This window comes from Taudactylus pleione, unplaced genomic scaffold (genome assembly GCF_031769625.1).
Source record: "Taudactylus pleione unplaced genomic scaffold, aTauple2 ptg000019l, whole genome shotgun sequence".
NCBI classification, from domain to species: Eukaryota; Metazoa; Chordata; class Amphibia; order Anura; family Myobatrachidae; genus Taudactylus; species Taudactylus pleione.
In genome coordinates, this window is record NW_028284421.1 from 20,321,808 (window position 1) to 20,347,045 (window position 25,238).

At 42.7% G+C, this 25,238-nt stretch overlaps 1 protein-coding gene across 1 annotated transcript in view; it reads left to right on the plus strand.

Annotated features, from left to right (window-relative positions):
- The window catches only part of LOC148540393 (uncharacterized), a 147,132-nt gene that overhangs the window by 95,602 nt on the left and 26,292 nt on the right, over nt 1-25,238 (plus strand). Inside the window, exons 9-14 of the mRNA XM_088444600.1 lie at nt 7,449-7,573; nt 10,036-10,091; nt 15,317-15,459; nt 15,728-15,831; nt 18,601-18,665; nt 24,556-24,698. Of these exons, the coding sequence (XP_088300726.1) occupies nt 7,449-7,573; nt 10,036-10,091; nt 15,317-15,459; nt 15,728-15,831; nt 18,601-18,665; nt 24,556-24,698 (636 nt within the window). The remainder of the gene's footprint in view (nt 1-7,448; nt 7,574-10,035; nt 10,092-15,316; nt 15,460-15,727; nt 15,832-18,600; nt 18,666-24,555; nt 24,699-25,238) is intronic.

Consider the following 25,238-nt stretch of genomic DNA (forward strand, 5'->3'; position numbering starts at 1 on the left):
ATACTTTCAGGAACACCAGCTCTTCTCACAAATGTCACAGTGGCTGTACTGCCAGTTTGGGCCTGACACCTGAAGTGTTGTAATTTGCTACATCATTTTATGGATTGCTGTGCATTGGAAAATATGTGATTTTTTTTTTTTTTTACGCAAGACAGAGATGGAGAAAGACAGAGCAACATATGCAAAATAAATTTGCTTGTTGTTTGTCTTTACAGTTAATCATTACAGATATAAATATATATCATTCATGTTAATACTGAAAAGACATATTTTGAAAGCAACTTGGTTCAAATCTCTAATTTACAATTTTTTGCCTTATTTTACAATTGGAATAATAGAAATGTCTACAGTTATTTTAGAAGATAAGGATTAGCTATACAGTATAAGCCAAATATATATTTTTGTTTACATTGTCCATTGTTATATTACATAAAAAAAAGAAATTCACTATTACTAAAACTAGGGGTGAGCGGGTTCGGATTTCTAAAATCCGAACCCCCCCGAGCCCCCCCGATCCGAGTCCGATCCGAGTCAGGCTCGACTTTTCCCGCCTGACTCGGATCTGAAATCGAGGCAAAACGTCATCATCCCGCCTTCCGAGTCTCGCGGGTTTTGGATCCTATATAAGGTACCCGCGTCGGCGCCATTTTCTCACTCGGCTGTGGACAGTGAAGAGGGAGGGTGGGAGTTAGGGCTGTGTAGTGTAGTGTAGTGTAGTGCTGCTGTTGTCCACTACTTCAAAGTCCATAGGGGCTGGCTGTGTTGTGCTGTGCTGCTGTTGTTAATAGGGGCTGTGTCCACTACTTCAAAGTCCATAGGGGCTGGCTGGACTGTGTTGTGCAGTCAGTTCTCCATAGGGGCTGTGTCCACTCCAAAGTCCTGTGCAGTGTCCCAGTCCTAAAGGAGAGCTGTAGTGTTGTCCAGGGGGTGCTCTGTCCATCAGGGGCGCTCCCCCCAAGTGCTAAAAAAATAATATATTTTCTGTGTTTGTGAATTGTGTGCGCAGTAGCCGCACGTGCATCAACAAAGTAGTGCCAAGCGTGCGCCTGTGTCATAAGTAAAGGGCCGGCTGGCTTGACCGTTAAAGGGTGCTGTAACCCCCAAAGTACACTCCAGTCCAAACCAAAAAAAAAATTATTTTCTGTGTTTGTGAATTGTGTGCGCAGTAGCCGCACGTGCATCAACAAAGTAGTGCCAAGCGTGCGCCTGTGTCATAAGTAAAGGACCGGCTGGCTTGACCGTTAAAGGGTGCTGTAACCCCCAAAGTACACTCCAGTCCAAACCAAATAAAAAATTATTTTCTGTGTTTGTGAATTGTGTGCGCAGTAGCCGCACGTGCATCAACAAAGTAGTGCCAAGCGTGCGCCTGTGTCATAAGTAAAGGGCCGGCTGGCTTGACCGTTAAAGGGTGCTGTAACCCCCAAAGTACACTCCAGTCCAAACCAAAAAAAAAAATATTTTCTGTGTTTGTGACTTGTGTGCACTGTGGCTGCACGTGCATCAACAAAAGAGCAGCGCCAAGCGTGCGCCTGTGTCCCATAAGTAAAGAGCTGGCTGGCTCATTTCTTAAAGGGTGGTGTAACCCACAAAGTGCACTACTCTCCAGCAAAAATAAAAAAATATTTTCTGTGTTTGTGTGCGCTTTAGCCACATGTATATATCAATATAACATAAATGGAGGACCAAACTTTCTCCGAAAAAAATAAAATAGGGAAAGATCAAGAACCACTTCCTCCTAGTGCTGTTGCTGCTGCTGGGAGTTGTTCATCATCCCAGAGAGGAAGTAGGAACATCACTACTTTTACTAAACAATTGACCCTCCAACAGTCCCTAGCGATGAGGATGAAGTACGACAGCAGTCATCCTGAAGCAAAACGTATAACTGAGGCCTTGACTGCTATGTTGGTGTTAGATGTGCGTCCGATATCCGCCATTAGTGCAGTGGGATTTAGACAATTGATGGAGGTAGTGTGTCCCCGGTTCCAAATCCCGTCTAGATGCCACCTGCATCCTCAAAGCAGCAGTGACAAGCGTGCGTCTGTCTGTTAAAGGGTGGTGACACCCTCAAAGTGTGCTACATAAACAATAAAAATATTCTTCTTTTTTCTGTCTTTGTGAAATGTGTGGGCTGTAGCCGCACCTGCATCCTTAAAGCAGCAGTGACAAGCGTGCGTCTGTCTGTTAAAGGGTGGTGACACCCTCAAAGTGTGCTACACAAAGAATAAAAATATTGTTCTTTTTTTTTCTGTCTTTGTGAAATGTGTGGGCTGTAGCCGCACCTGCATCCTTAAAGCAGCAGCGACAAGCGTGCGTCTGTCTGTTAAAGGGTGGTGACACCCTCAAAGTGTGCTACACAAACAATAAAAATATTCTTCTTTTTTTTTCTGTCTTTGTGAATTGTGTGGGCTGTAGCCGCACTTGCATCCTCAAAGCAGCAGCGACAAGCGTGCGTCTGTCTGTTAAAGGGTGGTGTAACCCTCAAAGTGAGCTCCACAAACAATAAAAATATTCTTCTTTTTTTTTCTGTCTTTGTGAAATGTGTGGGCTGTAGCCGCACCTGCATCCTTAAAGCAGCAGCGACAAGCGTGCATCTGTCTGTTAAAGGGTGGTGTAACCCTCAAAGTGCGCTACACAAACAATAAAAATATTGTTCTTTTTTTTTCTGTCTTTGTGAAATGTGTGGGCTGTAGCTGCACCTGCATCCTCAAAGCAGCAGCGACAAGCGTGCGTCTGTCTGTTAAAGGGTGGTGTAACCCTCAAAGTGAGCTCCACAAACAATAAAAATATTCTTCTTTTTTTTTCTGTCTTTGTGAAATGTGTGGGCTGTAGCCGCACCTGCATCCTTAAAGCAGCAGCGACAAGCGTGCATCTGTCTGTTAAAGGGTGGTGTAACCCTCAAAGTGCGCTACACAAACAATAAAAATATTGTTCTTTTTTTTTCTGTCTTTGTGAAATGTGTGGGCTGTAGCTGCACCTGCATCCTCAAAGCAGCAGCGACAAGCGTGCGTCTGTCTGTTAAAGGGTGGTGACACCCTCAAAGTGTGCTACACAAACAATAAAAATATTCTTCTTTTTTTTTCTGTCTTTGTGATTTGTGTGGGCTGTAGCCGCACTTGCATCCTCAAAGCAGCAGCGACAAGCGTGCATCTGTCTGTTAAAGGGTGGTGACACCCTCAAAGTGTGCTACACAAACAATAAAAATATTCTTCTTTTTTTTTCTGTCTTTGTGAATTGTGTGGGCTGTAGCCGCACTTGCATCCTCAAAGCAGCAGCGACAAGCGTGCGTCTGTCTGTTAAAGGGTGGTGACACCCTCAAAGTGTGCTACACAAACAATAAATATATTCTTCTTTTTTCTGTCTTTGTGATTTGTGTGGGCTGTAGCCGCACTTGCATCCTCAAAGCAGCAGCGACAAGCGTGCGTCTGTTAAAGGGTGGTGTAACCCTCAAAGTGCTCCAAAATATAAAAAACTATTTTTTTAAAGTGTTTGTGACTTGTGTGCAATGTAGCCGCACTTGCATCCTCAAAGCAGCAGCGACAAGCGTGCGTCTGTCTGTTAAAGGGTGGTGACACCCTCAAAATGTGCTACACAAACAATAAAAATATTCTTCTTCTTTTTTCTGTCTTTGTGAATTGTGTGGGCTGTAGCCGCACTTGCATCCTCAAAGCAGCAGCGACAAGCGTGCGTCTGTCTGTTAAAGGGTGGTGTAACCCTCAAAGTGCGCTCCACAAACAATAAAAATATTCTTCTTTTTTTTTCTGTCTTTGTGAATTGTGTGGGCTGTAGCCGCACTTGCATCCTCAAAGCAGCAGCGACAAGCGTGCGTCTGTCTGTTAAAGGATTACATCGGTGACAGCATCCAAGTAGGCATGTCAGACAGTCCGTACCTGTACTGGCAGGAAAAGAAGCAATTTGGAGGTCCCTGTACAAACTGGCTCTATTTTACCTGAGTTGCCCCCCCTTCAGTGTGTACTCCGAAAGAGTGTTTAGTGCAGCCGGGAACCTTGTCAGCGAAAGGCGTAGGAGGTTGCTTCCACAAAATGTGGAGAAGATGATGTTCATAAAATGAATTATCAACTCTTCCAGGGAGACCAGCCTCCAGAATGTACAGAGGGACCTGTGGTTGTGGATTCCAGTGGGGACGAATTAATACTCTGTGAGGATGAGGATGTACACAACACTGAAGAGGGTGAGGAATTGGTGGATGAGGAGGATGAGGACGACATCTTGCCTCCGTAGAGCCAGTTTGTGCAGGGACAGATTAATTGCCAGCTTGTTTTGTGGGGGCCCAAACGAACCAATCATTTCAGCCACAGTCGTGTGGCAGACCCTGGCGCTGAAATGTTTGGTTTGTTAAAGTGTGCATGTCCTGTTTATACAACATAAGGGTGGGTGGGAGGGCCCAAGGACAATTCCATCTTGCACCTCTTTTTTTTCTTTGCATTATGTATAGTTTGGGGCCAAGTTTTTCAAACTGCCATCCTGTCTGCCACTGCAGTGTCACTCCTAGATGGACCACGTGTTTGTGCCGCCCACTCGTATCTCTTAGCATAGTCATCCAGCTACCTCGGTGCAACCTTTTGGACATAAAAAAACTATTGTGAGGTGTTCAGAATAGACTGGAAATGAGTGGAAATTAAGGTTATTGAGGTTAATAATAGCATAGGAGCAGAAAAACCCACAAATTCTGTGATTTTAGCTGTTTTTAAGCTTTTTTTCAAAAAAATACAGATCCAAAACACAAAACCCAGAACCCAAAACACGGAAGGGTGGTTTTGGCAAAACCAATCCAGATCCAAAACACGAAGAAAGATCCAGATCCAAAACCAAAACACAAAACACGAAAAGTGGCCGGTGCACACCCCTAACTAAAACATGTAGCTACTTGTGCCGGGGTAACCAATGGTTACGTCATTCTCTACTCTCCTTTTACCACTCAGCGCAGTACTTGAATTAGATCCGGTAAGTAACGAGGAATAAATGTAGAGATAGGCTGAGTTTCCTTTTCACTTCAATTAGAAGCTCACTTTAGAACTACCAGTATCCTCTCAGCTTGTTTTGCACAGTCCAAACTCTAAAAGGAAATTAATGTAGAGTCATTAGGTGCATCAGTAACCAGTGGCATAACAATGGGGGTGTGTGGGATGCGGGCCAAACTGGGTAATATTATCCTAGGGGGTGACACCAAAATAGCAAAGCTACTCTGCTATTTTGGTGTTACCCTCTCTGATGGTGTCACCAAGCAGTAGTGAAACTGTGTCAGAAGTTGGGAGAAGCTGGGAGCTGTCCAGCAGCTGCCAGAGCATTGGGTAGGCTTCCAGCATGATGAGAACAGGGGAGTGACAAGCGGTGATACACCTAAAAGGTCATATAACAGTGGGCGTGGCTTCGTGGGCATAAGGCCACACCCCCTTTTGATTGCAGGCCATCGGCGCAGTAGCGCACTGGGTAACAACAACCCCAGTGATGTCACTGTTAGTAACCACAGCCAATCCTGTGAGCAGATCATAACAATCTAAGGGGTCTATTTACTAAGCAGTGTTAGGAGACAGAGTGAAAAGTGATAAGAAAGTGATAAGGTGCCAGCCAATCAGCTCCCAACTGTCATCTCATGAAAAATGACAGTTGGGAGCTAATTGGCTGGCACCTTATCACTTTCTTATCACTTTTCACTCTGTCTCCTAACTGCTTAGTAACTAGACCCCTATATTTTAATGGAGTTATCCTAGGAGATAAAATAATACAGGTAAAATACTTTTTAAGTAATATATAAAGATGAGTGAAATATCAAACGTTTTGTTATTGAAATGTGAGGTCCTACCATAAACACCTCATACAGCATGATGAACTGACTGTCATCCCAGCATTTCATACATGTCTAATTTAAGTTCACTAAAATGCAAATGTAAGTAAACAGTGTGAAATAGTATACCATGGAATAGCAAAGCAAAACTGGAACTTGCATATATCCTTAGCATACTGCCTGTGTGAAATGGGAAGTTGTTGTAATGAATTATCCAAGTTTTCCGGTAAACTTCTAGAAGTGGCATCTCATCTCTTTACCTGTAGCAGCCCCCTTTTACATAGAGCAGAGATTGCTCACCTCTACTCAGGTCTTATGAGTGTAATAGTATAGATTTACATGGTGCTGGTGAAGCATCAATATATTTTAGATTGTTGAGGTAATAATTAGAGATGTGCGCCGGACAATTTTGCTGGTTTTGGTTCTAATTTGTCATCCGGTTTTGGTTTTGCCAAAATGCTGTGACTGGTTTTGGTTTTTTTCCAAAAATTGGCAAAAAAAGCTCAAATCACATAATGTGGGCCTTTTTTTGTTCCTAGAGTATTATTAACCTCAATAACATTACTTTCCAGTCATTTACACTCAATTTTGACCACCTTACAACTCACAATATTGTTCAAAATACAGGCCAAAGGCTGCAGTGAGCTGGTTGGCTAAACTAAGCAACAGAGCAGTGGCACAAACACATGGCAGTGCAGGAGTGCCAGTAGTGTTCTCAGCGCGGGGGTGCCAGCGGTGTCGGCAGTGTCCTCAGTGCGGAATTGCCAGCGCTGTGGTGTCGGCTATGTAGGCAATGCAGGATGCTGGCGGTATCGGCGTCTTGCGTCCGTCTGCCCAATTGAAGTCTATGGTGAAGCGCTGATTGGCAGAGAGATTGCTCTCTCAGCCAATCAGCAGTCAGGCCATTGATTTAAATAGGACTTTTGAAATTGGAGTTCAAGCCGACAGCGGGATCTTGAGGTTTTGACTCGGCTAGGGATCCGAGGCAGACGAGCTGTGGCTCGGAACCCAGAATTCAGGTATGTTCGTATTCCAAGGAATCCGAATCGCTCATCTCTAGTAATAATAAACAGAAGAGCAATACAACAAGTAAAAGTCAGATACAGATCTGAATCTGGGGCAGATGACTAACAGAAGAAATGGCCACAAGCTGAGCTCAGGGAAGGCAGCATGAATCATAAATGTTAACAGACAAAATCAATGCAGGCAGCAGACCAATTAACATTTATAAAGAGTAGCACACACACATTATGCCGTGCTTTACAGAAAATATCTAGTTAGTCAAATCAGTCTCTGTGCGGTTGGAGCTTACATATTCTATATTCTATACCACATTAAGACACCCCCTCTAGGGTTACATTTTTGTTCAAAGCTGACCTACTAGTATATTTTTTGGAAGGAACCAAGGTACCTGGAGGAAACCCATGCAAACAGGGAGAGAACATACAAACTCCTCAAACGCATTAACAGTCAGATACATTGACCATAAAGCAGCTCAATGTCCCTTTGTGAGGAATGTTTTGGTATCTCCTGAAATCTTGTTTGACTTCTTACAATAACATAATTCATGCACTGTACATTTCATCCCTTTCTCAATGTGTATGTATGTACTCTAAATACAGTATTTTCACTTATTTTCTCACAGGAAGCACGGGACAGTTCAACTTAACCAGCGTAACACTGAGAATATTGAACATACCTCAATCAACGGATTTATCAGATAAATCCAGCAACATGTTCCAAGCTAACGCTAAAGCAATTCAAGATTCTGTAAGATTCTGATGCATTTTAGCCTAGATTCTTTCACACAAAACAGTTAATTTTTCCATAATTCATTAATTCATTTCACATTAGCAGCACAAATTATCTCAGATTAGTTCTCCTTGCTAATTTTTAAGGTGTGTATCCACTACGCGATATTAATGGACGATTGAGCGATAACGATATCGGTATCGTTCAGACGTCTATTAATCGTGCACTGATCAGGCACTAAAATGTTAGCAATGACCAGCGATGCGCGTTCATGCTGGTCGTTGCCGGCATCGCTCCTACGATATCGTCAGGTTGACCATGTTCGGGGATGAGAGAGGGTGCCTGCACTGAACGATGTATCATTCAGTGTGGGCACTGTGCAGTTTAGTGAACAACTGAAGGATAACAATATCATTATCGTTCAGTCTTTCAGTTAGGTAGTGGATACCCGCCTATACAGTAATTTACCTGTGACCTTTTACCATGTTTCCTTCTGGCCTAACCTCTACAGCCATGGCCAAAAGTTTTGAGAATGACACAAGTATTGGTTTTCACAAAGTCTGCTGCTTCAGTTTTTATGATGACAATTTGCATATACTCCAGAATGTCATGAAGAGTGATCAGATGAATTGCAATTAATTGCAAAGTCCATCTTTGCCATGACAATGAACTTAATCCCAAAAACAAAATTTCCACTGCATTTCAGCCCTGCCACAAAAGGACCAGCTGACATCATGTCAGGGATTCTCTTGTTAACACAGGTGAGAGTGTTGATGAGGACAAGGCTAGAGATCACTCTGTCATGCTGATTGAGTTAGAATAACAGACTGGAAGCTATAAAAGGAGGGTTAAGCTTGAAATCACTGTTCTTCCTCTGTTAACCATGGTTATCTGCAAGGAAACGTGCAGTCATCATTGTTTTGCACAAAAAGGGCTTCACAGGCAAGGCTATTGCTGCTAGTAAGATTGCACCTATATCAACCATTTATCGGATTATCAAGAACTTCAAGGAGAGAGGTTCAATAGTTGTGAAGAAGGCTTCAAGGTGCCCAAGAATGTCCACCAAGCGCCAGGACTGTCTCCTAAAGTTGATTCAGCTGTGGGATCGGGGCACCACCAGTGCAAAGCTTACTCAGGAATGGCAGCAAGCAGGTGTGAGTGCATCTGCATACACAGTGAGGCAAAGACTTTTTTAGGATGGCCTGGTGTCAAGAAGGACAGCAAAGAAGCCACTTCTCTCCAGGAAACATCAGGGACAGACTGATATTCTGCAAAATGTACAGGGATTGGACTGTTGAGGACTGGGGTAAAGTTATTTTCTCTGATGAAATACGCTTGTCCAGAGAAGGAAAGGTGAGCCCTACCATCAGTCCTGTGTCATGCCCCACTAGTAAAGCATCCTGAGACCATTCATGTGTGGGGTTGCTTCTCAGCCAAGGTAGTGGGCTCACTCACAATTTTGCCTAAGAACACAGCCATGAATAAAGAATGGTACCAAAACATCCTCGAAGAGCAACTTCTCCCAACCATCCAAGAACAGTTTGGTGACGAACAATGCCTTTTCCAGCATGATAGAGCCCCTTGCCATATGGCAAAACCGATAACTAAATGGCTCAGGGGAACAAAACATTGAATTTTGGGTCCATGGCCAGGAAACTCCCCAGACCTTAATCCCATTCAGAACTTGTAGTCAATCCTCAAGAGGCGGGTGGACAAACAAAAACCTACAAATTCTGACAAACTCCAAGCATTGATCAGGTAAGAATGGGCGACCATCAGTCAGTATGTGGCCCAGAATTTGATTGACAGCATGCCAGGGCGAATTGCAGAGGTTTGAAAAAGAAGGGTCAACACTGCAAATATTGACTCTTTGCATAAATGTAATGTAGTTGTCAATAAAAGCCTTTGACACTTATGAAATGATTGTAATTTTACTTCAGTATACCATAGTAACATCTGACAAAAAGGTCTAAAAACACTGAAGCAGCAAACTTTGTGAAAACCAATACTTGTGTCATTCTCAAAACTTTTGGCCATGGCTGTACTACCTTCCATTTATCACCAGCATTGTCTTCATTCACAGCCTTCACCTCCTCAGATTTGTTTTCACCTCATTAGTACTACAGGCATGGGTTTAGGGACACAAATGATTCATTTGACATGTTGTTATATGAAGGCAATTTGCACCTTTAAATAAGAGCATCTCCAAAGTATTAACAAAGTTTAAATCTGCATCAGATTACAGAGTACCGTTACTATTTCTCTTTGGGATTAATATTTACAATATAGGGAAATTATATTGTTTTTGATACTTGTTCTGCTTGTTCATTCTTATTTTACATAATCCAATTAACTGCCCTCAATTTACAAGACATGGTTCTACCACTACATTATTCACATCAAATTGTCCATATTTCCTAAACCAAAGGAAATTAAATGTGAACTAAGTAACAACTTGAGTTCCTTATTTTATTTTGCAGTTCAAGGAAATATTTGCCAACCAGCAACTTGTGGAACCGGTTGTCAACAACTTCACGTAAGTTTATACTGTATTTTGCTCCATATATTTTTAGTGTAAAAAATTATTGTTTGACTATAAAGTATGTCTAGCAAATCTCTATTTTTTAAAAAAAAATTCTGATGAAGAAAACTGATATGATTTACTGTACCTCCTACCTCTATGTCTATTCTTCCTGCTTACAGAACACACGTCTAGAATCTTCATGTGTGTCTTTTATGCTGTTGTTTTTGTCAGTCAATGTTTTATTTAAAATTATTTCTTCAGACTGGGATTGCTGTCTGGTATATTATATAAATGCAAGGATAGCTGTAGAGCAGTATGTGTTCAGGGCTCAAGAGCCAGAACAGTAATGCATTAGGTCAGAGGTTCCCAAACGTAGTCCTCAAGGTTCCCCAACAGTTCAGGTTTTAGAGATATCCATGGCTGAGCACAGGTGGTTAAATCAAATTGGTACTACTTAAGTCACCTGTGCTCAGCCATGGATATCTCTCTAAAAACTGAACTGTTGGGGAGCCATGAGGACCGCGTTTGGGAACCTCTGCATTAGGTAAACACATCAGAGTTAGAATTCAGACCAGGTGCTTAGCTAGACTGGGGTTCAAGAACCTGAACAGGAATAATGTTACAGGCAGGGATGGACTGGGGCTGCAAAACAGCCCTGGCATAAGTCCCTGATAGGGCTGGCTCATGAGACACGCCCAACCAGGCCTTTTATAGCCTTAATTGAAAGCTACCATGATAGCACAAGGCAAAATTTTTAAACAAAACAGAAAATAAATATGCCCACAGTCGGTTTTATCCATATTATACATAATACCAGCAAACCCCTGTATAGATGTGTCCCTCTGTATCTGGGAGGTGAGTACATTTAACTGCAATGTAGTGGTGTGCTGGGAATATATGCTAGTGTAGGGACCTGCAGAAAAATAGGGGTCCCTTGCCTCTGGGCTGCAGGCTTAAATGCTTTGATCAAATCATGACAAAATCCCCTTTGTTTCATTTGCTGCACACACACAGATTTGTAGTATATTATTGCTAGTGCCCAAAGCAAAAGGTTTTTTTGTATACATTTATGCCATTAATACTGCTAAGCTGCTGGTACCATGTATAATATGGGTAAAACCGAGCGCACGCACATTTCTTTTCTGTTTTGTTTTGAAATCTTGCCTTGTTCTATTATGGCAACTTTCAATTAAGGCTATATAAGGCCTAGTTGGGTGTAGCTCAAAAGCCAACTCCTTCATAGATGTGTCCCTCTGTATCTGGGAGGTGTATACATTTAACTGCAATGTAATGGTGTGCTGTTGCGGTGCCATCACACAGCGCGCAGTATGCTCTGTGGCAGAACTGGGCGCCCACTGAAATTTTTATTTGCCGGGTCGCCCCCGCTGCTGTGTGTATCAGCAGCAGTGTGCCTAGCTATTTCACTGTAGCCCTGCCGGCTGACTTGCTGAGCTGTCACTGACAGCTCCACCTCCCCACGCTCCCGCACTCGACCGGCGCACATTCCAGTCCAGTCTCCACTCTCCCACAGTGGGAAGAGTGAGGAGCCATTTTTTGGGGCACGCAGGCACGGTCCAGACTCCAGAGTGACAGACTGACAGTCCGTAAACAAGGCGGCAGTAAATAATGGATTCCGCCGTCAGGGCCTGATTCAGACCCAGTCGCAAGCGCTGAACGCTCGCAACCGGATCGATGGTGGCCCACAGCGCATGTGCATGATGGAGCCAGCTCCGTCATGCGCATGTGCGAGACCCGGATAGCGACGGGCAATCCGTCGCTCCAGGTCTCACACCAAAGGGGGCGTGCTGTCGATGTTGAGTGACACCACGCCCCCTTTGGTGGGTGGGCCGGAGGGGTGGCTGCCCAGACAGACCCATTCCCATGAGAAAGCCTACCATCTGGGGACGGCCCCACTGACATCACAAGTGATGCCAGTGGAAGAGCTTTCGGCTCTGTTTGAGCCGAAAGCTCTCTGGGGCTTGCGGCCACGAGACCCTACCACAAGGGTCTCGTCGCAAGCCCGATGGTCGCGATGGTCTTGACCTTCGTGACCATCATCCTGGCCGCTCACATTAGCTGTGGTTGGCAACCCACAGCAATGCAAGTGGCCAGGAGGCCACTCCATAAAATAAAAAAAAGACGCCCTGATTCAGAGCGAGCGCTCTGTCAGAGCGTCCGGCTCTGAATCAGGGCCTCAGTCCAGTCCGAGGTCACCAGTCTCTCATTGACCAGGTGAGTGCTGGCTACATATGGGAGAGTGCCCCGGCGAGGAGGAGGAGAGGGATGGGGGAGGGAATTTTTCTACTGTGTGGCATAATGTGTAAGGGGGGTTTTCTACCTTGTGGCATAATGTGAAATGTAGGGGGGTTTCTACTGCATGGCATAATATGCAAGGGAGGGGGGCTTTCTTCTGTGTGGCATAATGTGTAAGGGAGGGGGGTTTCTACTGTGTGGCATAATGTGTAAAGGAGGGGGGTTCTACTGTGTGGCATAATGTGTAAGGGAAGGGGGGTTCTACTTTGTGGCATAATGTGTATAGGAGGGGGTTTCTACTGTGTGGCATAATGTGTAAAGGCGGTTTTCTACTGTGTGGCATAATGTGTAAAGGAGGGAGGGTTTCTACTGTGTGGCATAATATGTAAAGGAGGGACAGTTTCTACTGTGTGGCATAATATGTAAAGGAGGGACAGTTTCTACTGTGTGGCATAATGTGTAAGGGAGGAGGGGCTTCTACTGTGTGGCATAATGTGTAAGGGATGGGGTGTCTACTGTGTAGCATAATGTGTAAGGGATGGGGGGTTTATACTGTGTGGCATAATGTGTAAAGGAGGCAGGGTTTATAATGTGTGGCATAATGTGTAAAGGAGGGACAATTTCTACTGTGTGGCATAATGTGTAAGGGAAGGGGGATTCTACTGTGTGGCATAATGTGTATAGGAGGGGGTTTCTACTGTGTGGCATAATGTGTAAAGGGGGTTTTCTACTGTGTGGCATAATGTGTAAAGGGGGTTTTATACTGTGTGGCATAATGTGTAAAGGAGGGAGGGTTTCTACTGTGTGGCATAATATGTAAAGGAGGGACAGTTTCTACTGTGTGGCATAATGTGTAAGGGAGGAGGGGCTTCTACTGTGTGGCATAATGTGTAAGGAATGGGGGGTGTCTACTGTGTAGCATAATGTGTAAGGGATGTGGGGTTTATACTGTGTGGCATAATCTGTAAAGGAGGGAGGGTTTATAATGTGTGGCATAATGTGTAAAGGAGGGACAATTTCTACTGTGTGGCATAATGTGTAAGGGAAGGGGGATTCTACTGTGTGGCATAATGTGTATAGGAGGGGGTTTCTACTGTGTGGCATAATGTGTAAAGGGGGTTTTCTACTGTGTGGCATAATGTGTAAAGGGGGTTTTCTACTGTGTGGCATAATGTGTAAAGGAGGGAGGGTTTCTACTGTGTGGCATATTGTGTAAGGGAGGAGGGGTTTCTACTGTGTGGCATAATGTGTAAGGGAGGGGGGTTCTACTGTGTGGTATAATGTGTAAGGGAGAGGGGGTTTCTACTGTGTGCCATAATGTGTAAAGGAGGGAGGGTTTCTACTGTGTGGCATAATATGTAAGGGAGGAGGGGTTTCTACTGTGTGGCATAATGTGTAAGGGGTATTACTACTGTGTAGTATATAAGAGACACTGCTATATAGTAATAGTAATGTGAAAAAGGGACACTTTTGTGTGGCATAATATGTAAGGAACTTAACTACTGTAGTCGTCATGTATAAGGTTAATTACTACAGTAGGCATAATGTGTAAGGGGTTTATGTCTAGTCTTTCTGTCCTTTTACAACTATGTGTAGCTTGCCTACTCTCCCAGGATGTGCAGGAGCAGGGGCGTATTAAGAGAGGAGGGGGCCCGTGTGCATTCCCTGTCTGTGGCCTCCTTCTCTCTCCCCGTCAGCCAGCAGCAGACTGATGCGGCAGACCGGTGACCGCAGCATCAGTAGACTCTGGGCACTAGATGGCGGCCACCTGGGCATTGCGTTGCTGCCATTTTCCTGGCGATTTGCTCACTGCGAATGTGCAAAACACCGGAAAAATGGCCACGGCGGCCATTTTCTGGCATTTTGTGCAGGTCTGAGACACCCAAAGCGGGACATCTGAGAAGTAAATATTAGATTATGTGTGCAGGGTGTGTGGTGTGGGCCCCCCCTGGACCCAAGTGCCCGTGAGGTAGGTGGTCCAAGTGGCTTTATAATGTAATTTTGATTAATTGTGTCATCATACTGTACCTCCACTCATCCACCTACTGCACAATGCTGCAGATCGGTATATATCATTTCTATATGACATCTCAATGTTTAGACTTTATTGTGTCTGACTATCTACTTAAATATTTTCACCTTGCCTTTACAGTATATAGATAATTGTATAATGCATGTGTGTCTACTTGCATACCTGCCTGTTTCTATGAGGCTTATTGTCGACATTCTATGAGGCTTCTGCAAAGTTGAAGACAAAATATGTCTTGTAGCCAAAAAAGCATAGCAAAAATAGCTTGTATGCAGAATGCAGTTATAAGGACGACATTCACATTGTCGTCAATCATAATGTTGACACCACAATGTCGATAGTTATGATGAAATATCGACTTCAGCTTGTCGACATCCTCAGAATATCGACGTGTTCACAATAACAATCCTCTAAAAACTGTCATTCTCCAATTTATTGTTCATCAAAATCCTGAGAGGGGTCTTCTGTGGGTCACATAGGCAACCCCAGATTGAAAAAATAATAACCTTTTAACAAATGATGAATTGCTCCTTGTTGAGCTTCCTACACAAATGACTAATGAGCAGCTTCTTACTTTTATTTATATAGCGGAGTTTCCTCATGGCCTGAGGCCAGGCTATGGGGAATTTCCACTGCAATACATTGAAGTGATACGCTGCTATTGTACGATACACTAATATCTTATGCTATTTGTGTAAATTACTGTACAGACAAATATGCATTTTACATAATAGGCATTTACACTTACCTTTTTTCATAAATTGCGTCCAACCCTATATGAATAATTTCTGTTCTGATTATGTTTCTCAGTCTGTATAGTGGAATTCTTGTTGGTTGCAGACACAATAGCAAATTGGATGAATTTGTTGTTTCCTCTTGTTACTTTGTTTCATGTTATTTATTTATCGGAGTCTTTCAACCCACCTAACTCCTAAATGCCTATTCCCATATACAGAAATGATCTCCTCATGGTCAAAGCCTCCATTGATCTGTACTTCCAAGATAGCCCAACCAACGTTGCCCAGGAAATTATAAAAAATGAAGCTAAGTTCAGGAGCAGGAATATCATTGTGGATCTATTTTATTTGGATCCCAAAGGTGAGCTATGGAATAATGTATCATTTTACAAAATCTCGGGGTTAATCTCAAATGCAAGTATACTATCCATACATTTAGATTAAATATCTGAGAATGTGTAGTAAATTTATAAATCAGAAATTGATCACACATCACTACATGTTGTAAATTGATTTCTTTTTGTAATGAACTCTTCTTTAGACTGAGTTTTTTTTTTATTTTGGTGCTCATGTTATTATTATGCTATTTTGCCACCGCATAATTGTATGTTTGTTTTGTTCTATGACAGTTGGTGTTTTAGTGACATTCACATTTATACAGGACTATACAGCTAGTCTTGCCAATGCTTCGTCATCTGATGCCAGTAACCTCCAAGATAAAGTTCTGAACTCGGTATGTGTTGTATCTTATATTTAACTTATATGTGGGAAATAAACATCTTCCTTTATCACAGATAGTGGGAAATTCTTATATACATATATTTTATCACATATGCAAGGCAGAACTTTGTTTCTGCCAATGTTGTTGCTGTTTTTTACTTTCACTTTCTTGCTTACTATATACTGGTGCCTTTCGTATAGAAACTTATAGTGCATTACATAGAAGAAAAAACATAGAAGGAAAAAACATGGGGCACTTATTATTATAATGCATTACATGAAATGTAGCCGATTCAGGCTAAGTAGAAAAATTCATGCAGTATGTACTTGCACTAATTATCTGATCACTGATGTTCCAAATAGTCTTTGCTGAAATCCTCTAAATCAAGGGTAATTCCAATTTTAAATATGCTGAAATAAAATAGAATAAACTAATCTGGTGTATTACCCTCAAACTCTGGCTTTATTATCAAAAATAAAAATGCTCACATATCATATACTGTATGTAAGCTGCAGTTAACTGAAAATGATCACCATTTTTTTTCACACTGACAGATACAGTATGTGCTCCCATATACATCAGCCTCTCCACAAGTACAGATAATTATAAAATAAGAAAGAAAAAAAAAGATATTTCATTAAAAACAGATTGTAGAAGAATTCTGTCATCTTTCCAAATATTATAGCTTGATATTCCTGATTGTATGGCTGGCAGACTACAGTACAGCAGTAACGGAAGTGGCTTTTATGTGAAAATATAACAAGACTCTCAGAGAAAATAGAATTAGAATAAATAGATCAATTTCTATATCAAAATATTGTGTATATATATACAGTCAGGTGCATAAATATTGGGACATTGACAGAATTTTCATATTTTGGCCTCTATTCACCACCACAATGGCTTTGAAATGAAACAAACAAGATGTGGTTTAACTGCAGACTTTCAGATTTAATTTGAGGGTAATTACATCCAAATCAGGTGAACGGTGTAGGAATTACAACGGTTTCTATATGTGCCTCCCACTTTTTATGCACCTGACTGTACTTCCAGATGGGATGCATTTGAATATACACATTCCTGTCTCCTTTGATATAACCCAATTACCATAATGATTGCTCTGACAAATTTGCATGCCCCTAGCTCTCTGTAATGTGTAACAACAATGTGACAGCACAGGGAACGATGGGCCTGATTCAGCTGCGGAAGTAGTTGCTATCGCAGCTACTAACATGGTAGCAGCTGCTATAGCACTATTATGGTAATGCAGCAGGAAGCGTCACGCCTCCTGCATGCATTATTGAACCAAGCTGCGTCCAACGATGCAGCATCGGATCATCTGCAATCCCATCGGCCGGCTGAGTGACCATGGGGTCACGCAAGCCGGCCGCCGCAGATCCTGAAAAGAGGCCAGGAAATTTCCATCAGCTGTTGGAGATCCTGGCCTCTCCATGGCCTCCATTTTGGGAAATGGAGGCCATCACCGCCCCCTCCCCACCCTGCCCCAAACTGGCAGCAGGCAATCTGCTGCTGAACTTCGTCCAACATCGCAGACCCATACTGTACATGCGCAGTATTGATATGGTGCATGTGCAGATTACTCCTGAATCAGGACCAATATACAATATTGGGAGATTAATGTGAGTGCCGAGCTTGGAGAACTGTAAGGAAGGATTGTGTGCAGTGAGGTGCTTACAGACCAATTAGGTGGAACTAAGAAAAAGCAGTACAGTAGGTAATAATAAAGTGCATAGTGGGGGTCACTGATGAGTATTTGATTGCATCACTTAGCAAGTGGTGCTTGAAGGATTTTAAAGGAGTGGAGTGACAATGTTAGGCAAAAGTTGGAATGGAAGACGTTTAATAGATATGTAGCAGCATTAGAAAAGTGAGATTAAGGGGTAAATTTACTAGTGAGAGTTTTTAGAAGTGAGTTTTAGAAGAGATGCTGCCCATAGCAACCAATCAGATTCTATTTAACATTTAACTAGCACCTTCTAGAAGATAATAGCTAGAATCTGACTGGTTGCTATGGGCAACATCTCTTCTAAAAACTCTCACTTTAGTAAATTTACCCCTAAGTCATGTGGAATTTTGAATTGAATGCAATATTTAATAGGAGCCAGCTGACAGATTGAAAAATGGTTGACTGATATGCACTCTCTCTTGAAATCAGTGTTCTAGGGGCCTGATTCAGCAAGGATCGCAGTTGCTAATGCGCACGCAATTGGCTGATAGTTGCGTTCTGCGCATGCATATGCATCGCAATGCACGAACCGGCCACTGCGATCAGGACTGCAGAGGCCACGCAGACCCATCGCGATCAGGACTGCAGAGGCCACAAAGACCCATCGCAGAGTGATTGATTGGAAGTGGGAGGTGACAGATGGGTGGTCAGGCGAACGCAGGCGTGCCAGTGCGTTTCAGTGGTGTTGCAGGGGCGTGCATAAATTATCCACTGCGATGGCCTGCACAGCCTGAGTACTCATAGTGTGCGTGGCTGTTAGTAGTTTCTGAGTAAGGTCAGGGCTTGTACAAGTGTGCGTGAGGCTGTGATGGTACTCGATTGTACCGATGGTTTTGCAGTCCTACTAAATATTACAGATGTGTGGTGAATAAAGTGGGCGTCCTTAGGTTATGCCTCGAGGGCATAGCGATTGCAATGTATTAGCAATGGATTAGCATACTGTCGCAGTTTTCGATCCATAGTGAATCAGGCCCTAAGATAATTATGGTATAAGAATATTTGTAAATCTTTTCCATTGTTTCATTGTTTTGCAGGTGACACCAACACTGCAACGGTTTTATGACAACAGTCTGCAAGTACCACCAACAGTGTCATTTAAGTATGTACCTTCTAATTTGAATTCACACCATGAACATGTTGTTAATAGGCATGTAAAAATCTGTGCATTCATTTTTTTAATATTTATACTATTGAATGTGAAGAAGTCTAGTAAATGTCAAAAATCCACATTGGTAAATTTATCAAGCAATGTTTTTTGGGGCAGGAATTAAGCTGCTGCACATCAACCCCTTTCTCCCCTGGTACTAATTGTGCCTACTCTTACTCACTTTCTCCCTCATCTACTATACTAATTTTCCTCCCCTCTCCTAGCTTCCTGGCCCCCATGACCCTACCCCTCCGGCTCTCCTGGCAATACTATCCTTACCACCTTTCTCCTGCTGTCTTGCACTCCCTACCTCTCCATCTGCTCACACCTTGCACACAATGCCTTAATCCTCTGTTCCCATACTCTACCCTCTCTCACCCCAAGTTTTGCCCCCTTTATCTGCCTAACCTTTCAAAGCTGATCCACATCACTCTGCTCCCCTTCTGGCTTTCATTTGTGCCCTCCTAAAAGCTAGCTCCATCTGTAAGAAAGTCTGACATCCATGAACTATTAATCTCTATTTGCTTCAACTCCCTCCCTATTCCCCTATGATGCCACTTCCCCCCTATGATATGTTTCCACCAATTTACCAGGCCTGGGAACTAACCATGTGGTGGTATGACACCATTCTATCCTCTAGCTGCAGCTTCCATTTCATACCATCTGAACCCTCCCTCTCATTCTCCTATGAGTGACATTTTTTCATCTCTTCTTATCATTCCGCCTTATTGCAGTAGTGCAAAAAGAGGGGATTTTTGAACAGCACTGGAATAAATGAATCAGTAATTATGTACATATTTAGGTAACTAAAGGCTTAATGTGATCCTTTCCCCACAGATTATGATAAGACTCTAATTCAGGCTAATAGTATGCGGGAGTATTACTCCTTACCGCTAAAGTCTATGTATATGAGGTAAAAGCAAAAGGAGAGGTGCTGTAGATAGATGCACTCCACCACAAAACACCTACTTTTTGTTTTTCCTCATATGCACCATCATACAGTAGTCACTTCCCACATTACGGCCCATCATTCAACTTCCTTGATAACTTTGTGGCCTGATTTCCCCACTTTTTATGCTCTGACCTTTCCTGTCTCATCCTGGTTGACTTCAATTTCCCCATTGTCAACCCGAAAGACATCATCACCATCAAACTTCTTTTCCTCACGTTCTCTTTTGACCTGTCACAATAGTCATTATTCTCCACTTACTGACTCAGTCACCCCGTTACAAAATCCAGTTACCAAATAATTTGTGTTTATTAATCTAATAATGGTGTGGACAAATTGCACCAACTAAAATTTCACAAAGTTAAAGGGAATTTTTAGCATAAAAATTAATACTATAAAATGCACAATTAATAATAAAAATAGAATAAAGTAGTTTAAAAATGAATGAGCGGAGAGAACCCTAGCAACTCGTTTCACAGAGTCATCGTCTGCTTCCTCAGGCTGAAGAAGCAGATGTTGGCTCTGTGAACCCTGACTGGTACTACACTAGCATCAGGACTGCGATCATGCAGATCCCCAGGTCTTGATGTAGTGAGGGCAGAGCCATATATATTACTCACAAAGAATATTCTATCACTCTGCCCATTATATTATATACTCAGGGGCGTTTCTAGAGAGGAGGGGGCCCGTGTGTAGTCTCCGACACGGGCCCCCTCCTCTCTATCTAGCAGCCGGCAACACACTGAGCTGTGCGCGTCCAGTGCCGGAGTTATAGACTCTGGGCACTAGAGTGCGCCCAGAGTCTATAGAGTATGCACAGGTCACAGAGAAAAGGGCCATTTTCCCTGTACTGCGCATGCGCAAACGGCAGGAAAATGGCCACGGCGGGCATTTTCCGGTTGTTTTTAGAGCGCCGGACCCCTGCTCCGACGTGGGACTCCAGAGAGGTAAGTATGCTATGGGTGCTGGGTGTGCGGTGCGGGGGCCCCCCTGGACCCAGGGGCCAGTGTGCCCCGCACACCCTGTGTCACGCTGGGAGGCGGTTTTCTGGAAGCTGAGGCCTGAGGCTGCGGGAGGAAACGGAGGCGAGGGGCCTGAATGTCCGCATCCACGGGTCTTGGTCGTTGGCGAGACCTAGTCAAAGGTGCGGAATCTAACCCACGAGATGGTGTTCGCCAGTGACCCCACCAATCGGGATATGGGCTTGAGCTGCACCTCGTAAGCAAGTCGCAGTCCTTTGACTAGGTGACCAAAGTCTGCGGGAAAAAGGAGAGACGAACTCGTGGCCCAAAGGGTCTGTGCCAGTAAGGGGCACGTAGGGACACTGTACTTGAGGTACAAGGAAGTGTGCACTGTGGACACACTCTACCGGGTTGCCGGTTAGAAATATCTTTTATAGTGCACACAATTAACACATATACAAAAATGTCAATATATTAAAAAAGTAAAAAGTTTATCTACCAATAGTGCAAAGTTTATCTGCCTCATTTCTGTCCAATACCATTAGGTAAACAGATAAGGGGTGAGAGGTCTTCCTCCAATAGGGCAGAGTAATCTGTTACACATTGATCCTATCTCTATAACTTTGCCTATTATGTTTAATTATATGTATAACAGCATAATATAACTACAGTGGTTATTCACCTGTTTTAGTTTTACTATACAATTATTGCACTATTGGTAGATAAACGTTTTCCTTTTTTAATATATTTACATATTTGTATATGTTTTAATTGTGTGCACTGTAAAAGATATCAAACAACCTACAATAGAGGTACCCCATGTGAGAGGGTCCCACTATTTATACACTGTATGATTGGCAATATTTTGATCTTTTTCATTTATACATCTGTGTACTGATATGTATTATTGAATCTTTAAATAGAATTGGTGGAGATTATACCAAGAGGTAAATTATTCCATCTGTTTCAACTATAGATCAACATGGGTTAAATAATTGAGTTGTGATAAAATGCAGCATATTAACCTATCCCAAACGGAACATGTGACATTGAGACAGAGAATGTGTTCTGTTAAAAATTAATTTCTGTCCTGATAATAGGGAGATCACGAGTTCTATATTTGGGTAATCGGTTATAAAATATTTCACTCTTTTTTGCTTCAGTATACCCTGTGCAATTAAGTAAGAAAATATAAGTTGCTTAACTTTTATTTTAATTAGGCATTTTGCCAGATCAACGGGTATACACACTTAACTGAGCTTCTTATTTATTATAGAAGACAATGGCCCTCATTCAGAGCCGTACGCTCTGAGCAGAGCGCACGCTCTGAATGAGGGCCGGGCTCCATTTTCATGGAGCGTCCTCCTGGACGCTCGTATAGCTGTGGGTCACCACCCACAGGCTATACGAGCGTGCATTGTGATGGTCGCGATGGTCGAGACCATCGCGACCATCGAATTTGCGAGCCGGAGCCTGCGGTTGAGGTTTTCAACCGCAAGCTCCGGAGTGATTTTGGCTCTATCAGAGCCAAAATCACTCCCACTGACATCACTAGTGATGTCAGTGGGCCGGCTTCTGACGGGAGGTGTTCCCGTGGGAACGCCCCCGTCAGGGAGGCACGCCCCCGGCACGCCCACCAAAGGGGGCGTGCTGTCAATCAACATTGACAGCACGCCCCCTTTGATCGGACACAACGAGCGAAGGACTTTCCTTCGCTCGTCGCGTCTGGCGCATGCGCACGATGGAGCTCCCTCCGTCGTGCGCATGCTCAGTCCATAACATCGACCCACTTGCGAGCGGACAGCCGCTCGCGAGTGGGTCTGAATCAGGCCCTATATTGGTAGATTGTCTCTATTTAGAGGAACACTGCAGCAATATATTTGGCTCAAGTTGACTGCGTAAATATTTTTATATTTATTTTTGTTTTGTATTATTGAATGTTCTTTGTCTGTATTATGGAGTCCATAAAATGTATTATCTTATGTGAGTAGTTATTAAAAGTTATGTTTTAGACAATTTTTTGTCAATTAATGAGTGCACCTTAAAGGGAAACTCTTTGCTTTAGAATCACTCTTGTATGATTCTACACCCAATATATCCAAGATTGTAAACTAGACTACTCTGGGATATGTGATTAGTTAGATACCTAATTTCTTCCAAACCATAAGTCTATTGGGGGGTATCCACTTAGCGATTTAGCCAAGCAATTGCACGATAACGACATCGTTATCGTGCAATCGCTTGCAAATCGCGCATGCATCGGGCATGTTTTGGTCGAAAGCGACCAGCGATGCACATGCCCGCTGGTCGCTTCTGACATCCGACATCGCCCGTACATGCTGGTCAACCTGATAATCTTGTCAGGTTCAGCATGTGCGGGGATGAGGGATGTGCCGGGACTGAACGAGTGAACGTTCAGTCTAGGCACATCACTAGCTATGCAAACGAGAGCACGATTGCAATGTCGTAATTGTGCTGTCGTTTGTATATCTACAAGTGGATACCCCCCATTAGGACTCTCAAATCAAAGCCCTAGTTATGGTAGAAATATAATTTTTTTTGTCCAACCAGATTGAATATGTTGATGTCTTTGTTCCCTGCTTATGTTAAGCCACACCATTTGCTCAGACGGCTATTTGAATACCCCTGCTGTTTCAGGTGCCAGCTGAGCAGCTTCAAGTCCTCTATATGCAGACACAGACAAACAGAACTGTAAATAGACTTTTTGGTGCCCTGTGCTAGAAAGAGCATTGGCGCAACGCCCCCCATTTTTCAAATAGGGACAAAAAAAATTAATTGCCTCATGGAGAAGGGCCAGGGAATAGTTAAGGGAGACCAGGAGATGCTGGGGATGAAATAAGAGGAAACTACAAGTAAGAATGATAATTAACAGAAAATGGCACAGGCCGCACTACCTAAGTTACGGCCCTGCAGACAAAAGCCTTATGTATGTTACCAATCTCCTTCTCTAGGTAATTGCCTTTCCTGCTCACAGGATATCCTAAGGGGTGTACATTTTGATGAAATTACACCATCCCTTTCTGGTCATTTACATGCTAATGAAAAACCTTCCATAATATTCCTAGATACCTCATGTGGGTGATAAATGCAACAGGATGACAAAACCTAACAAATGGGCATTCAGATTACCAGCCCTAAGTGACCTTATACTTACAAAAATAGATCCTATATACACTTACAAATTGAGCAATGGTTGAATTATTAATAATGGAAGATATTTTCAGCTCTACAATGCCTAAGCCTCACAATCCTCAAAACAGGGAAAGGACTTCTAGCTCTTCTTCTTACTCCTAACCCTCTCTCCTGTTAAACTACTAACAATCTCTCATTCTAGAGAAACTTGTTTACCCCCCCACCCCCTTTCCTCTCTTAGAATTCCCTCCTTAATCCCCAAAGCGCTCCAATTTCAACTGAATATGTACTTGTTAGGGGCTGGTACACCTATTACACCCTTGATTGCCTCTAGAACACTGCACCCAATATTAAATTATTAACTTGACTTTTTTACCTTTTGTTTATTAACATCATCCTTTATTAGCAAAGCAGCAACATATTTTGTAGTACTTTACATTAAGGGGCATATAAATCAAATAATGTGTGCGAGATATCCTTCCAAAACACCAGTTTTCAAGGGGGTACCTACAAATAATAAGTATCCCCCTAATGTAACATCAGGAGGTATCTGTTGCAGTCCTTCCATTTCTGATAGCTGCATAGTGATGGATAGAGAGCCAGATTTACCAAGCTCTGGAATGTGAAGTCTTTTCTACCATAATAAAACTACCCTGGTGCAATCAGTAAGTAAACTTTGCAAGACTGTTATGTAAATATCATCCACAGATTAATATTTTTACCACAAACCCTAATATTGCACTTGTCCTTCATCAATCCTTAATCTTTTTTCCTCTAGGAATGTCGATGGGTCAGCAGGCATGGTAATTCAGTACAAGCTCAATTACACAGCAAGCGTGGATACTGTGAAAGTTATAAACTCTCTTCAGGATTTATCAAATTTAACCAGTATCATACGCAGGGCAAGTTTGTATGTGAACAGTAAGTGCATGCATGACATTGTTACACTATTATTGTTACCTTTTGAAGGACTTTTAACATAAATTGGAAAGTAATAATAATGAGGGCAAAACTTAATCGTTTTAACTTAAACATCTGTCCTTTAAACCACTGTCTAGTTAATTTGTCATTCTACCAGTTAATCTATCACTGACCCTTAACTTGTTAGTAGCCCAACCTTAATACAAGTCTTAAAACTGAGTGACATGCGATTATTGTAAACTATATATAATTGATTACTTTACTATGAGGTACAAGGTCTATATATATACACAAGTAGGAAGGCAGAAAACTGGTGGTGTAAAGTAAATTTAGAAAGTAGGGCTTGGGGAGAGTCCGATAACTAACAGGAGAGAAGGATAATGGGTGGGAAGCAAGGAGACGAGTAGAAATAACTGAACAGTGTCAAGACAAAGGAAAAGTTCCTAACAAGTAAAGGGTCAGAGGGGGATTAATTGGAGGAGGTAAGAGGATAAATTAACTACATAGGGGTTTAAAAGATGAAATATTAAAATGAATATT